Source organism: Canis lupus, chromosome 30 (genome assembly GCF_048164855.1).
Source record: "Canis lupus baileyi chromosome 30, mCanLup2.hap1, whole genome shotgun sequence".
In the NCBI taxonomy this organism is placed as follows: domain Eukaryota; kingdom Metazoa; phylum Chordata; class Mammalia; order Carnivora; family Canidae; genus Canis; species Canis lupus.
Genome location: NC_132867.1, coordinates 34,586,613 through 34,603,240, shown reverse-complemented (window position 1 = coordinate 34,603,240; position 16,628 = coordinate 34,586,613). Strand labels below are relative to the sequence as shown.

Below are 16,628 nucleotides of genomic sequence, written 5' to 3'. Positions count from 1 at the left end.
GGAGGAAGCGCCGCGCCCGAGCCCGAGACCGAGCGGCCGCGGCCCCAGGCGGCGGGGCGGGAGCGTGAGGTTGGCCCTCGGCGTGGGGGGCGGGGCGGGGCGGAGCCGGGCGGGGCGGGGTCAGGGCGGGCCCTCGGCGCGCGGGGGCGGGGCCAAGAGCAAGCCCCGGGCGCGGGGGCGGGGCCAGGAGGCGGTACCTCAGCGCGCGGGGGCGGAGCCGAGGGCGAGCCGTGGGTGCAGAAGCGGGGCCGGGAGGCGGGCCTTTGGCCGAGGGGGCGGGGCCAGGAGGCGGTACCTCAGCGCGCGGGGGCGGAGCCGAGGGCGAGCCGTGGGTGCAGAAGCGGGGCCGGGAGGCGGGCCTTTGGCCGAGGGGGCGGGGCCAGGAGGCGGTACCTCAGCGCGCGGAGGCGGGGCCAAGGGCGAGCCGTGGGTGCAGAAGCGGGGCCGGGAGGCGGGCCTTTGACCCGGGGGCGGGGCCAGGAGGCGGTACCTCAGCGCGCGGGGGCGGGGCCGAGGGCGAGCCCTGGGTGCAGAAGCGGGACCGGGAGGCGGGCCTTGGGCCGAGAGGGCGGGGCCAGGAGGCGGTACCTCAGCGCGCGGGGGCGGGGCCGGGAGGCGGGCCTTTGACCCGGGGGCGGGGCCAGGAGGCGGTACCTCAGCGTGCGGGGGCGGGGCCTAGGGCGAGCCGTGCGTGTAGGGGCGGGACCGGGAGGCGGCCCTTTGGCCGAGAGGGCGGGGCCAGGAGGCGGTACCCCAGGCGCGGGGGCGGGGCCAAGGACGAGCTCCAGGCGCGGGGGCGGGGCCAGGAGGCGGGCCCTCGGCTCGCGGGGCGGGGCCTGGGCGTCCACCCTGCGGCCTGGGGCTCTAAGCCCCCGAGTCCTCCGCAGCTTCCGGGCGGTGGCTGCAGCTCGCTGCGGCCCTGACAGCCGGGCTGCTCCGTGCAAAGCCTGCACAGGTGGGCGGCGTGGCTCGGGATTTCACCTGGGGGCTCCCCCGACACACCCAAACGGAAGGGGACAGCGGTCAGTGAATCAGCGTGTCCCAGCAGGGGCTTTGGAGTTACAGACGAGAACCGCGGGGCCCCGGGAAAGTGGCCGATGACACCTGGGTCGCCCCATCCTTTCCAGCGGGACCACACCCAAACCCTCAGGGAGGAGGTGCAACGAACCCTTCCAAACACGCTGGGGCCGCAGGAGGCCCCGCGGACCCTGGTGAAGACATCCCCGCCCCCGGAGGCCGGCCGCACCTTTCTGGCCCTTGGCATCAGAGGCGAGGGAATTAATTCCCGAAATGAGTTTCATTCTGTGGGTTCTGGCTCAGGAAGGAGACCTCGGTCAGTTTAAAGAGCATTAATATTTCCAGATAAGCCCTGACGCCTTCCTGTCATCCTCACGAGCGTCCAGACCTGGACAGTTGAGACCCACCCAACCTGGCCTGACAGCTGCAGAGCCAGACGCACCTAGGACTGGAATCACGCAGAGTTCACCTGCGCATCCTGATTGCACCAGCTGGGGCTCCCAGCCAGCCCAAGCAGCAGCACCTGTTGATTGAGGTAGTAATTTCTGCACAGGCCTCTGACCATTTAACCCTTGACAGCCCCTTAAGGAATTTTCAGATCTGGTCTGGGGCTCCCAAAAACCATGAAAGAGTTAGGAGGTGGGAGTGGAAAGTCTGTGAACACATCGAAATTGTACAGAACATCTTGTGTATGTGTTTCTGGAAAAGGGTATATGGTTGGTCTCAGATTCCCAAGGGGACCTATCACCTCCCCCAATCACCAAGAATATTTTCATAGTTTGGGGTATTGGGCCCCTGGACTGCCCAGGCTTCTGATTCTGATTCCATCTACATTTGGCATATACCAAGTGCACCAGATGTAAATCCTCTAATGGTCAATTTTAGGAGTGGTCTTTAATTAGAAGTGGAGGAAAGCTAAAGGATGGAGCATTTAGTAGAAAAAAATTAATTTCATGAAAACTGATTTCCTGATGTAGATACAGGAAGCTCCATTTTTACCAAAACAGTTGCCAAAGAGGTGAGGTGGGGCTTTTTTTGTTTTAGGTTCCTCAAATCCTAGCCACACTCCACATTGCATTTAGCTAATAATGAAAGAACTGCTTATACTCCCCACTGAAAGGGAGAACCGGTCTATCCGTGTCAAAACCACTATGTATAACTTTGTCCTAATATATTAAATAATATATATATATATGCCTTGTATTTTTTTCATTTAAGTTCGATTTGCCAACATATAGTATAACACCAAGTGCTCATCCCATCAAGTACCCTCCTCAGTGCTTGTCACCCAGTTACTCCAACTCTCTGCCCACCTCCCCTTCTACAACCCTTTGTTTCCCAGAGTTAGGAGTCTCTCATGGTTTGTCTCCCTCTCTATTTTTCCCACTCAGTTCCCCTCCCTTCCCTTATAACCCCTAGGACTATCTCTTATAGTCCTCATATGAGTAAAACCATACGATGATTCTCCTTCTCCAATTGTATGTCACCTATCTCTAAAGAACTCTAGGTGTGTGGAACATTAAGTTAGTTTTGACAGATTCAAGTACTGTCAACGCTTAAAAGAATCACTACATTTATAATCAGGATTGACAGTAAATGTACAGCATTAAGATTTGAAAGTTTATTCCTACACAAAATCTGTTTCTGTGGGTCAAATTGTCACGTTTAAAAGTCTACTTAGCTGTGTTTAAGGCATATAAATAGAGCATGTTCCCCATATAATCTCTAATCAGAGCATTTCAGATTTAATTTGAATCAAAATTTTAATCCTTACCCCTTCTGATAATAAAGACGGGGTTATAGGGACCCCTGAGTGGCTCAGGAGTGGAGCATCTTGCCTTTGGCTCAAGTCATGATTCTGGAGTCCTGGGATCGAGTCCTGTATCAGGCTCTCCACAGGGAGCCTGCTACTCCCTCTGCCTGTGTCTCTGCCTCTCTCTGTCTCTCATGAATAAATAAATAAAGGCTTTAAAAAGGGGGGGGGGTTCTAAATCAGAAGTGACTACATTTTCTGGTTCTCTCTCCACCTTTTAGAGAGATTGGCCAGGTAAACACATTCTGAGTTTCCATATGCAAATCCTGGTGATTCTCTAACCTTGTTTTTTCTATGAATAGATCCTCCACTACCCCATCTGGAGAATATCCTGTGCAGTTCTATATTTGATGCTGTGCCCACTTTGTGGTTGACTTGCAGAAACAAGTATACCTTTGTCAGAATCATCATTATCACCAGTTTCATCTCCACACTACATCACTGTTCAGGATCTTGCTCTGTCACAATCTTTGCTGAAGTTCAGTAGGTGAGGGAGAAGCCCAAAGGGCAGGCCTAAAGCTGATACTGTATGTGGGTTTCACACCCACGTGTCAAGCTAGAAAAGTGTATCACAGAGAAGCTGGTTCAGGCAGGGTCACTGGCTCCTTTTGGGGCCTAAAAGGCACACAGAATGGGATAATCCACTTAAAATATGCCACTTTTAAACCTATTTCATTTACCTATTTTATGGAAAAGTTCACACAGAGGTTAACTTGGAGATCTAACAACCATATGGCTTACAAATCACTTAGATTCAATATATCATCTCCCTTAATTTTTACACCAAGGGGATTGCCCTGGTCTCTAGACTCATGATAGTGAAGCTGGACATGCCAAGCACTAGGCACCAAGAAAAGCAAAGGAACTGCTATTAGACAGTCCTGGATATGCTGCTGGCTCCTGGCTCTTAGCTGTGTGATCTTGGACAAGTTCTCCAAGCCTTTTTAATTTTTTTTAAAGATTTATTTATTTATGATAGAGAGAAAAAAAAGAGAGAGAGAGAGAGAGAGTCAGAGACACAGGCAGAGGGAGAAGCAGGCTCCCTGTGGGGAGCCCAATGTGGGACTGGATCCCGGGACTCCAGGATCACACCCTGGGCCAAAGGCAGGCGCCAAACCGCTGAGCCACCCAGGGATCCCCTTTTTTCCTTATTTGAAAAATGGTATTAATATATCTATCTTGGGGCACCTGGGTGAGTCAGTTGGTTAAGTGTTTGCCTTCAGTTCAGATCATGATCTCAGGGTCCTGGGATAGAGCTCCATGTCAGGCTCTCTGCTGAGCGAGGATTCCGCTTCTCCCTCTCCCTCTGCCCCTCCCCCAACTCATTCATTCTCTCTCTCTCACTCTCAAAATCTTAAATACCTATCTCAAAGGACTGCTGTAAGAAATACATATAACAATGAAGGGAAAATATTAAGCATGACATATGGCCTAGTATGCCATGGTTCTTAATTCATGATTTTTTTTTCCTTCTCATTCTAAACCTAATTCTTTTTTCACTACTACACCATGAAACATCTTCATGCACATATATTAGATGCCTTTCAGTTGCAAGCAATAACATAATTCAAACTTAACGAATGGGAACATTTCTTTTAAGGATACAGAGGTATCTTGGAGCATCTCTTAGAATCTGGGATCTCAGGAATAGTCTGAGGCCAGGTAAGGGATGCCACTGTGGGGTGGTGGGACAGTCTCTTGAGAATTAGTTGCCTTTTTCTGGCTATACTTGGTTCCTTCTGCTTCTTAGACCATGTAGGCTGGGGCAGAGCCAATCAGAGTAATAGCTCTGAGCTTTTTCTGATCCAGTCCAGCTGGTGGTGGTCCTCTTTAGAAGCTGGGCCCAGGGATCCCTGGGTGGCGCAGCGGTTTGGCGCCTGCCTTTGGCCCAGGGCGTGATCCTGGAGACCCAGGATCAAATCCCACATCGGGCTCCCAGTGCATGGAGCCTGCTTCTCCCTCTGCCTATGTCTCTGACCCACTCTCTCTCTCTCTCTCTCTCTCTCTGTGACTATCATAAAAAAAAAAAAAAAAAAAAAAAAAAAGCTGGGCCCAGAGCTGGAACAGTCAACAGAGGCTGGCAGGGCAAAGTCACCTTGTGGCTGTTGTAGCTGCAAACATGGGAAGAAGGATCAGGGGGGAGGGTACTGGGCAGACCGTCCAATGAGGGTCCCTTATGCCCTTTCTATAAACATGATACACGCTGATCAGCAGTTTACAACTGAGAGTCTTCTAAGCAGGTTACACATGGATCCAAAAATGTCAAGGTGATACTTGGCTAGAGACAAGGAAGGGAGAAGAAATAAAAGGAACTGGCCTGTTTACTTGTGTGCTTCCTGTCTGTGACTCCATTAGACAGAATCTGAAAGTGCTCCAGGGTCCCACTGCTACTGCCCATCATTGGCAGGGTTCTGGAGGATGGCTGCGGAGGAAGACGAGTATGAAAGATACAGAGGAAACATAGCGAAAACCATTAAGATGTTTTTAGAGTCAGACAAGAAGTCATTAAGATGGTCTTAGGAGCTATGGTCTGAGACAAATAGAAGGGCAAACTGGATTTAATCAGGCAAGGTAGAGATGGCTAAAGGAAGTGAGACGCAGCCTGGGTGGGACTCAGATGTTCCTCCACCCAAAGTGGATGAAGAAGGGAGGTGTGGGTTGTCAGAGCTAAATGGCACTTGGCCATCATTAAGTTGAAGAGTCAAGAAGTGCTTTGCATGCTGAGACAGACTAGAAATAACAGGATTACCTGCATCATCCTGATTTCCCCAAATAAATGAACCTTGAGCATTTCCATACTCTACTGCTTCTCGAATGGAAAATAGCCTTATCCCTTATTTCTGCAATGCTGTCGTCGGGTGATACGATGTGACCTTTGTGGTCATAATCAAGTGACAACATTGCCGTATCTCGCTATGAACAGCCCATCATAAACTTGGTAAATTTGCAGTATCTTTCCTTTTCAGGTCGTCCATTGTGCACCTGTTGTATCTCTGCTCTTTGGCCAGCCATTCCTCCGGAGGTCTTGACTCCCCAGCAAAGCTTCTTCACAAGTGTACTTCTGTTTCCTAAGATCGTTTCCAAGTCCTTTTTCTACAGGGTAGAACCAGAACCCGGGGGGCTGTTTACAAAACCAACCCCATTTGAAAGCAGGGAATGTGGAGTTGCCTATTGCCAGAGAGACTACAAAATGGGCTGAGGGAGGCATCTGAAGGATCACCTTGGGCTGTAGCTCAGAGGGGAGCAGGAATGGGTCAGGGAGAAAGCATCTGCCTGTGTCAGAGTGAAGAGATGGTCTGGACAAAGTTGCCCACATGTGGACAATTTGAAAGAAGGGGCAGGGTGACTTTGCAAACATCCTGGGAACACAGAAACCAAAACCCAAGTAAAAAAAAACCAATATGGAAGAAATCATAGCCCAGTGATAAAAAGGACATTCTCCCCGAGTCTTTCAAGCCATACTACTTCATAAAAACTAATGAAAATGTGCTCAGATATAATGAAACAGAATGTGATACAAAAGAAGATTGCAGAACTATGGAAACAGGATAAATCACACCCTTACAGAGTTAACAACCTGGGATCAGCAAGGGATGGCTGGAACATGGCCAGAACCTGCTCCGTAGCTCCCGCTAGACCAGGTTCTCAAACTGCCCTCCCAGCACCAGCAGCACCTGGGAACTTGTCGGAAGTGCATGTCCTGGGACCCCAACTCTGGGCAATGTCTTAACGTGCCCTCCAGGTAATTCTGATGCCCTTTGACACTGTAGAACCAGGTTCTTAGACCTGGTTCTTCTCCCTTTCAGGCTAGAGTTTGGGCATAGCAAAATCGCTCAGCCTGATTTCTAGAACAAGATACTTTCTCACAGGGATATTCTAATCTGCATTCCCCAAGGACAGAAACAGAAGCAGACTACAACACCAGAATTCATTCATTCATTCATTCATTCAGCCCACAAACATTTATTAAGCTTTGAGCACCAAAGCAGACATTCACCAGTTTAGGACGACTTTGTCATGGACTAGCTGGCCATGAGGCTCAGTAGCATCTGGAGGCAGGAGAGCCAAGTAGACAGGGGTCTCGGCTCCCTCCTCCACAGTCCTGGGGCCGTAAGGCCCACCCATGTCCGTCTTCACCCACCCTGGGCAGCATGCATTCAGCAGAATCCTGTCAACTTTCCTCTTCTCATCCAGACGCCAGGCCAGGATTCTTGATAAGACCGTGACCCCCAGCTTAGACACCCCATACGCGGAGTTGGGCCAGCCTTCCCTCTCATGCACTTCATTGCTTGTATCCTCCACAAACTTCTTCATGAGGTCCACCAGGTCCTCCTCTGTGAGTGTCTCGCATTGGAACTTCTTCTGTAGATCTGCGCTGCAATTTTCAAGAGCCTTTGAACCCTCTAAACTACTGATATTCACCACCCTGCCTGGAACAGAATAGTAAACACATGGAAGCATGTCACACAAATAAACAATTGTTGGGGCGCCTGGGTGGCTCAGTGGTTGAGCGTCTGCCTTCCACTCAGGGTATGATCCCGGGGTTCTGGGATCAAGTCCTGCATGGGGCTCCTCTCCAGGAGCCTGCTTCTCCCTCTGCCTATGTCTTTGCCTCTCTCTGTGTGTCTCCTATGAATTAAAAAAAAAAAAAAAACTCTTAAAAAAATGTTGGTTGACTCTACTCAACATGCAATTGATTCATACTGCAGGTTTAACTGCTGATTTAAAAAAAAAAAAAGAATTCAGGATGCACCCAGTGGGCGTTAACATTATTTTGTGCTCTCTTCCCGCAAAGGGAAAGACACATTCCCATCACTAACAGGGGCTAAAGAGCAGTGATTACTCATTAGGTAAACAGGAGGTAGGTCTGTAGTGGAATCACCAAGTGGTTTTATGAAATATTCCCCTGCACACAGAAACACTCCAGCTACCTGTGAACTTGCTTTCCTAGAGACAGCAGCTTCACCCTGAAGATTAAAGCTTTTTCAGGGTTTGCCCAATCCTAAGGCCCATGGGCAGCCACCTCTTTATCTCCAAGTACCAAAAATCAGAGTCAAGCAATGCCTTGTCTATCTTTAATGGTGGCTACTTTACACATGGCATGAGTTAAAAATATTAAAAAAAAAAAAAAACCTGGGTTGGAGAATTATTTATTAGAGAGAGAGAGAGAGAGGCAGAGACATAAGCAGAGGGAGAAGCAGGCTCCCTGCTGGGAGCCCAATGAGGGACTCATCACAGGACCCCGGGATCACGCCCTGAGCCGAAGGCAGACACTCAACTGCTGAGCCACCCAGGCGTCCTTCAAGTCCAATTTTGATTTTCATCACCTTTTTTTTTAGCCTGTAGCTAAAAATTAAATATAGTGTAATGAAGGAGTTAACATTCATATTACCAATAATTCACAGCTACTAAAGAGACAGTCATGTGCATAAAAAATATGCAGGCCAAAAACTATAAGACAATTTGAAGTATTGTTGGAAATCTCTGAACCAGTGAACGGGTGAATTTATACAGTTCATCCAACATCAGAAAACACCCTGTTTCAAGGGTTCTTTTCTTACTTATCCTGACTCCACTACCTGTGCATTCAATAGGATAATTAGATGATTTTTTTTTTTTGAGTAGGTTCCATGCCTACCTATAGAGCATGAAGCCCAATGTGAGACATGAACTCACGACCCTGAGATCAAGACCTGAGCTGAGATCAAGAGTTGAACACTTAGTCACCCATGTGCACCAGGATAATCGGATTTTATTGCATTTTCTAAGTGGCATTCATTCACCACAGAGACGGGGCTGGAGAGGGGACTGGGGGGTGGAGAGGGTGTTGCACATTCTACTGGATATTCTTGTAGGCCAACCCCACACGGAGATGCCCTCACTCTGTCTTGTACACAAGCACTCGCTTATCTCTAGGTACCCAAGACTCTTCAGTAATTTTCTCCCTCTCTTGTAATACATATCGCTTTCCCAACTTTAAACTATGAGCAATTTGAAACCTATAGGGAAGTTGCAAGAGTAGTTCGATCAATACCCATGTACCCTTCACTTAAGTTCCCCAATTATTAGCATTTTGCCACATCTGCTTTCTCCTTAATTGCAGACCAATCTAAAACTTTGCCCTAAACACTTTAGTATACGCAAGAGTGATCACACTTAAGACCTTTATCATGGTACAACGCTGTTATCCAAAGTACAGTCCATATTCAAAGGACTCCAGTCCTTTCAAGAATCTTCCTTTAAGGTTTTGTTTTCACTCAGGCTCTCATCTGGGATGATGGATTGCACTTAGTGGTCATATCGCTTTAGTTTTTTTTTTTTTAGATTTATTTATTTATCTATAGAGAAAGTGGTGGTGGTGGTGGGGGACAGAGGGAGAGAGAGAATCCCAAGCAGACCTCATGCTGAGCAGGGAGCCCAATGTGGGGTTCAATCCCATGAACCTGAGATCAGGTCCTGAGCCAAAACCAAGAGTCAGATGCTTAAGTGTGCCGCCCAGGCGCCCCTCTCTTGAGTCTATTTTAATCTAGAGAAGTTAACAATGACCTTTTTGAAGATTCTAGGCTGTTATTTTGTAGTATCTGTCCCAATTTGGATTAGCATGTTGTTCTTAGACTCACTTTAATAGTGTGGCCAGGAATACTACTACTTCGAGGACGTTGTATTCTTCATTACTTTCTAAGTGGCTTTATTCTCAATCACCTGGCCCCTACAAGGAATTAAATTCAAAACGGAAAGGAGGAAAGAAAAGAAAAACGAATTACAGGAGCTCCGCTATGCCTTTGGTGGAAAAAAAAAAAAACTTCCTAGGAGTAAGAGGAAGCCTCTGGGACAGAGGCTAAGGGGTGACAGTCTCAACAGCCAGATGGGTCCAATCAACCCTGAGAAGGACTGGACGCACACTATCCACATATACACCCGCTTTGGTGAGGTCCAGGGGGGCTCTCTGGTCCAGAAACAACCCCTATTCCTATTCTTAGAAAGGGTGTGCAAGTAGCTCCACCTAGTGGGCAAACATTTGATTAATCTGTGAACTGGGAATCTTAAATGAATAAGAGGGTAACTTTCTTTAAAGAGATATTATAATGCTAAATAAAATATGGCTTTGAAGTCGGCTTTGTTTGTAGAGACGGTGATTCCCTACAAATCAAGAGGCAAATAACCCTCAGCCTCTTGTCCTCCAGGTAAATATGAATTTTATGGAAAAAGCACAAATATTCTCAGCGTGTTGTAAAGCAGATTCCCACTTTGGGAATTACTGTTAAAGAGAACTGGTTAAGGCCAGTGATTCACCTGCTCTGGGTTGTGGCCTGAGCCCCACCCTCCCCAAAGCCATCTTTTATCTTTCAGAATGGCTTGGTTTGCAACATTTAGCGTTATGCTCCGTCCCTTCACTGGAGCGAATTATCCTGATTTGATTGATGGGAGAAGTCAGGAAACCTGAATACTGCTCCTAGCTCTATCGCTACCTGTCTGTGTTCACAGCTTTGGGTCTCAATTTCCTTCTCTGTAAGATGAAGACAAAGGAATGTAAGGTTTCTTCAATACCTTGTAGCTTTCAAATTCTAGGATTCTAAAAACCATAAAGACTTCTGGATACTCAGTAAAAGGCACCCTTGCCATGGAATACTATGCAGCTGTAAAAAGAAAGCTTTCTCTCCTGATCTAGAAAGAGTCCCAGATATAGTAAGTGAAGAAAGCAAGGTGGCAAACATTATACTTAAGGATCCCTTTCTGTAAAAAAAAAAAAAAGGGCACAAAAATATGCACTTAGATTTGCATTAAAAAAACTCCATCCTAGAGGCATGCCTGGGTGGCTTAGTTGGTTAAGTGTCTAACTCTTGATCTCAGCTCGGGTCTTGACCTCAGGGGGATGAATTCAGACCCTAAGTTGGGCTCCATGCTGGACATAGAGCCCACTTAAAACAAGACAAAATTCCATCCCCTTGGCCCTGGGTACACACCAACTCCATGCAACCAGACCTAAGGCTTCCTTCATTTTAAAAATTATTTTTAAAAAAGATTTTATGTATTTATTCATGAGAGACACACAGAGAGAGGCAGAGACATAGGCAGAGGGAGAAGCAGGTGTGCGGAGCCTGATTCGAGACTTGATCCCAGGACCCCAGGATCACGCCCTGAGCCGTAGGCAGATGTTCCACTACTGAGCCACCCAATATTTGTTGAAAAATAAAACAATCAGTGTTGTTTATTGGAGGCACCTGGGTGGTTCCGTCGGCAAAGCCTCTGCCTTCAGTTCAGGTCATGACCCAATGCGAGTCCCACGTCCGGCTCCCTGCTCAGCAGGGAAGTCTGCTTCTCCTTCTGCCCCTGCTCCTGTACTCATTCTCTCTCTCTCTCAAGTAAATAAAAATCTTTATTAAAAAAGATATTTATGGAATACTTGGGAATGTGGGTAAGATACTCGCTAATAAAGAAAAATTTCTTTGGGAGGTTCTGCATCAGCTTGACAAAATGAAGGAAGGAGCACGAGGAAAGCCAAAAAAAAAAAAAAAAGACTAAAAGAGATCCTTCTCCCAGGCCCCCAAATGAGCTGGACATGGCCCCACCACCCTGGGGAGGTGAGAAGGGCCCACTGAGGTTGTTCAAAGGCAAGAGGCCTTGGGGGACCTGTGACACCTTATCATTCTAGGGTTGAGTTCATGACATGGGACCGGAGACCACTGCCATGTGCCATACATACCTTTTAAAGCTAAAGTGGGCAGGTGAAGAGTAAGCTATTATGAGAAAATAGTGCAGTTTTCTATTTTCCCTCCTACAGGGAAATAGCATCCCTGGGTGACTCCTGAGGGACAGCCCCATGGCCCACTTCGTGCTGAGGGATGCAACCTGGCCATCCACGGGGCTGGACTTACCATGAGGTTTTATTATTGGCAGCAATTCGTTGCAGACATTTCTTGTGGCAAAAAAGTTTGTCTTCAGCGTTATCTCAGCTTGGATGTCAAAGGGCGTTGGATCATCAGCTTCCAAAAAGAGAAGGAAACAAAGTCACGCATTTCCCCTCTGAAATGTATATGACAAAGTGGATCTTATCTCTAATGAAAGTTAAAAAAAAACCAAGCTAACTTTAAAACGATTTTTTAAGCCACTGGGTCGGTGCTTCTCAAACTTCCAGCACGCGTCTGAATCACCTGCAGGGCCTGTTAAAACAGCTTTCTGGGCTCCACCTCCAGACTTTGGGATTGAGAAGGTCTGGGGTGGGGCTCCAGAATTTGCATGTCAACGCGTTCCCAGGTGACGCTACAGCTACTGGTCTGGCCACACTTTGAGAATTGCGGGCTTTCAAGGCTGCTGCTCAATCTCGACCGGGTATGGGACGCAGCTAGGGATTGTTAAAATGCAAATTCTGATTCAGCAGGTGTGGAAGGAGGCCTTGGTTGAAGGTGATGCAACCAAAAGTGGTTCCGCCGCCCACACTTTTTGAGAGGGTGGGGGCTTCCAGCCGAGGTTGTGTTCCTGTCCACGCGGTCCAGGAAGCGGAGCATCTCTCCATCAATCCGTCAGCCTGCGGGTCCCCGCCACTTCCCGCCTGCGCTCCCAGAAAGCCCGCAGGCTGGGTTGGAGGTGCGGATGCTCAGCGACGGTGACGGGTTAAGGCCGGGGCGGAGGGGCGGGAGTCGATCAAGGCCTCATACTTTTTACTCTGTTCTGCCTCTTGGGTTTCCCTTGCCCAGTAGGTTGGTAAGTGGGGCTGGCCTGATTATTCTTTCTTCCCCCGGCACAAGGCAGCTCAATTAACTTTCTTGTGTGTGTGTGTGTGTGTGTGTGTGTGTGTTTTAAAGATTTCATTTATTCATGAGAGGTAGAGACACAGGCAGAGGGAGAAGCAGCCTCCCTGCATCAGGGCTCGATCCCGAGTCTCCAGGATCACGCCCTGGGCCGCAGGCAGGCGTTAAACCGCTGAGCCCCCCAGGGATCCCCTAAATTAACTTTCTTAATAGAACCACAGAGAAAATAATCTTGATTTTTTTTTGTCCCCCTCCGAAGATGCTATTTAAAAAAATCACACTTAGCATGTATGTTTGATGACAAACCCAAATTCCCTGGGGGTGGGGTGGGTGGGGGGTGGGTGGGGGGGTGGTGGGGAGGGAACAAGGCTCGCTTCCTTTCCGCCTGAGCCTATCAAAGCTCTCCATTAAACAAAATCTCAAGTCCACTAATGTGTAAAGTGCGCACTGATCTCGTCTCAGCGATCCATTTCCTGTCCCGAGCAGATGCCTCCGGGCAACTACGAATGCACCCTTTCACGCAAAGCGAAAGCCCTGCCCGAGTGAGCTCGGAGACCCTTTGCAGAGAAAATGCTTTTTTTTTTTTTTTTTTTTTGCATGACAGAAAGCTGGTGAGCTTAGCAGGGCGTGGCCCCCCTCCCCGGAGGCCGGGTTTCTGGCACCCAGCGGCCGCGGACGGCTCCGGGAGCGCCCCGGGATGCGCCCCACCCGCCTTGCGCCCAGCGAGCGGCTCTGGCGACTCCGCGAAAAGCGAGGATCCGCAGCGGGAGGCCCGGGCTGAGCGCGTCCCGCGGAGCTGGCGCTGCGCTGCGCGATCACCCGGGCGCACGGGGGCGCACGGCGGGGGGTGCCTGCGGCTCTCTGCCCTGCACCCTCGGCGCACCCAGGGACCCCCCCCCATCCCGACCTACGCTTGAAGGCGATGCCCGCGTTGTTGACCAGCACGTTGAGGCCCCCGTACTCCTTGCGCAGGAAGTCGCGCAGGGCGCGGATGCTCTGCAGGTCGTCGATGTCCAGCAGGTGGAAGCGCGGGCTCAGGCCCTCGGCCTGCAGCTGCTGCACGGCCGCCCGGCCCCGCGCCTCGTCCCGCGCCGTGAGCACCACGTCCCCCGAGAACTGCCGGCACAGCTCGCGCGCGATGGCGAAGCCGATGCCCCTGTTGGCCCCGGTCACCAGCGCCACGCGGCTGCAGGACGACATGGCCGGGAGGGGAGGCCCCGGGGCGCGTGGAGAGCGGACCGGGCTGCGGGCCCCCGGGGAGCGCGCTGCAGCGCCGTGGACACAGGAAGGGAAGCCCCAGAGACCTGAGCGCTGCGAGCCCGGGCTGCGGCTTCTGGAGAACCAGGCCCCGGGCCTCGGGCCCTCCCCTGCGAGGAGTGGCCGTCTGTTCCCGAAGGTTTCGTAACGGGCCGTCTCCCGGGTCCGCCCCTTCGCCCGCGCAGATCCCGCCCCCGAGTCAGGGCAGGTCTCTCGGAGCCCGAGCGGATGGTGCAGGGTCGGCCCGGCTCTAGAGATTCCCTGCAGCTGGATTGAAGAAACTATTGCAGGAAAACCCCACAAGGAGGAAAACAAGTGCTGAGTAATTTTCTTGGGCACGTGCCCATCATTCACTGCAAAATGGAAATGCTCGCCTTTTCCTCAAATGCGATGAAATTAGACTCCGTAACTGCTTCTGAAGACACAGATCCCCCTCCCCCCCTTTTTTTTGCGTAAACTCAAGAAAGACATGAGAAAAAAAAAAGGGCCTAGGAGGAGATGTACAGGTACAGGTGTGGTCCGGGCTCATCTCTGCTGTGATTCCCAGTGCGCCCCAAGTGGGACGAGTGTGGATGGAGCCCTCTCTGCGTGTCAAGCCTCTTACTGGAATGTTTTCATTTAATCCTTGCATGAGTCCTGTGGGTGCTCAGTGTCTGCATTTTAGGTTTGTCCAAGGAAGATGGACATCATCCATATCTATTTTTTTCTCCCAATGAAACATGTGTGCCCCACAAAGTCCAAATGAAAATGAATCCCCAGGTGTGTCAAGGTCTGCAGAGGCAGTTAGAGCTCCCCGGCCCACCTTCTAGAGTGTAATCTGAAGGTGTTTGATTAGTGACACTTAGATTTATGGAGAGTTGCGACCTCATTGTGACTCACCTTTCCTCAAGCAGAGCTGGCTAAGCTGCTTTTCTTTCTTTCTTTCTTTCTTTCTTTCTTTCTTTCTTTCTTTCTTTCTTTCTTTCTTTCTTTCTTTCTTTCTTTCTTTCTTTTCTTCCTTCCTTCCTTTTTCTTTCTTTTCTTTTTTTTGATTTTTATTTATTCATGATAGTCACACACAGAGAGAGAGAGAGGCAGAGACACAGGCAGAGGGAGAAGCAGGCTCCATACAGGGAGCCAGATGTGGGACTCGATCCTGGGTCTCCAGGACTACACCCTGGGCTGAAGGCGACACTAAACCACTGAGCCACCCGGGCTGCCCTTATGTTTCTTTTAAATTTATTTTTTATTTTTTATTTATTTATGATAGTCACAGAGAGAGAGAGAGAGAGAGAGAGAGAGAGAGAGAGAGACAGGCAGAGGGAGAAGCAGGCTCCATGCACCGGGAGCCCGACATGGGATTCGATCCCGGGTCTCCAGGATCGCGCCCTGGGCCAAAGGCAGGCGCTAAACCGCTGCGCCACCCAGGGATCCCTTTCTTTTCTTTTTTTTGTCTGTCACCTTGACCATCCTTTTCCATCAAATCTATTTTTTTAAGTTTTTTATTTATTTATGATAGTCACAAAGAGAGAAAGAGAGGCAGAGACATAGGCAGAGGGAGAAGCAGGCTCCATGCACCGGGAGCCCGACGTGGGATTCGATCCCGGGTCTCCAGGATCGCGCCCTGGGCCAAAGGCAGGCGCCAAACCGCTGCGCCACCCAGGGATCCCTTTTCCATCAAATCAATAAGGGAAGTCAGGAAGTTGGGCTCTTGCTGTGTGGTTCCCCTCCTGTGGCTCAACCAGTAGTCTTTTTCCCCTCTAGAAATTATTTGGAACTCTATTTTAAAGATGTAGGGCTATTCAGGTTTTCCATTTCTTTTTGAGTGAGTTCAAATTGTGTTTTTCAAAAAAATTGTTTATTTCATCCAAGTTGTTGATTCTTGTGAGGTGAAGTTGTCACAATATGCTCTGGGTAGTGATATATGGGTAGTGATGCTGCCTCCCTTACTCCCGATAGTGTTCTTTTGTGTCTTTCATATTTTTTCTCCTGCTCTGTCTGGTGAAAGGTTTATCAATTTTTTTAACCTCAAGGAAGCATCTTTTGGTTTTACTGGTATTTTTCTCTATTTTTTTTCCTGCTTATATTTTTGTTCTAACCTTTATTTCTTTTCTTTTGCTCACTTGGGGTTTTCTTTTCTCTTTTTCTAGTTTCTTACCATGGAGGATGAGGTCATTCAAGATCTTTTTTTTTTAATTTAAGATTTTATTTATTTAAAAAAAAAAAACAAAAAAAAAAAAGATTTTATTTATTTATTCATGAGAGACACAGAGAGTAGAGAGAGAGACAGACAGGCAGAGGGAGAAGAAGGCTCCATGCAGGGAGCCTGATGTGGGACTCGATCCCGGGTCTCCAGGATCAGTCCCTGGGCTGAAGGTGGCACTAAACTGATGAGCCACCCAGGCTGCCCAAGATCTTCTTTTCAATATAGGTGCTAAGGGCTATTAATTTCACTCTATTTATTTTTATTTATCTTTTTTTTGAAAGGCAGAGGGAGAGAGAGAATCTCGAGCAGACTCCATGCTGAGCACAGAGCCCTCCATGCTGAGCTTGATCTCATGACCCTGAGATCATGACCTGAGCTGAAATGAAAAACCAGTCCTTAACTGACTGAGCCACCCAGGGCCCCTGTTAATTTCCCTTTAATTACTGCTGTTAGTGGCATCATGTAAACACTGATATGTTGATTTTTCAATTTTAATTAGTTTAAAATACTTTCTAAGTTACCTATCGATATCTTCTTTGACGATATTTAGAAGTATTTCTAAACACATTAAAAAAAGATTTTATTTATTTATTCATGAGAGACACAG

At 48.9% G+C, this 16,628-nt stretch overlaps 1 protein-coding gene across 1 annotated transcript; it reads right to left on the bottom strand.

Annotated features, from left to right (window-relative positions):
- Positions 1-6,757: 6,757 nt before the first annotated feature.
- CBR3 (carbonyl reductase 3) lies at positions 6,758-14,045 on the bottom strand. The gene is made up of 3 exons (XM_072806901.1): positions 13,491-14,045; positions 11,707-11,814; positions 6,758-7,260 (listed from the first exon to the last, which is right to left on the bottom strand). The coding sequence occupies exons 1-3, from the start codon at positions 13,777-13,779 to the stop codon at positions 6,824-6,826; spliced, it is 834 nt and encodes a 277-aa protein (XP_072663002.1). The 5' UTR covers positions 13,780-14,045; the 3' UTR covers positions 6,758-6,823.
- Between the last annotated feature and the right edge of the window lie 2,583 nt (positions 14,046-16,628).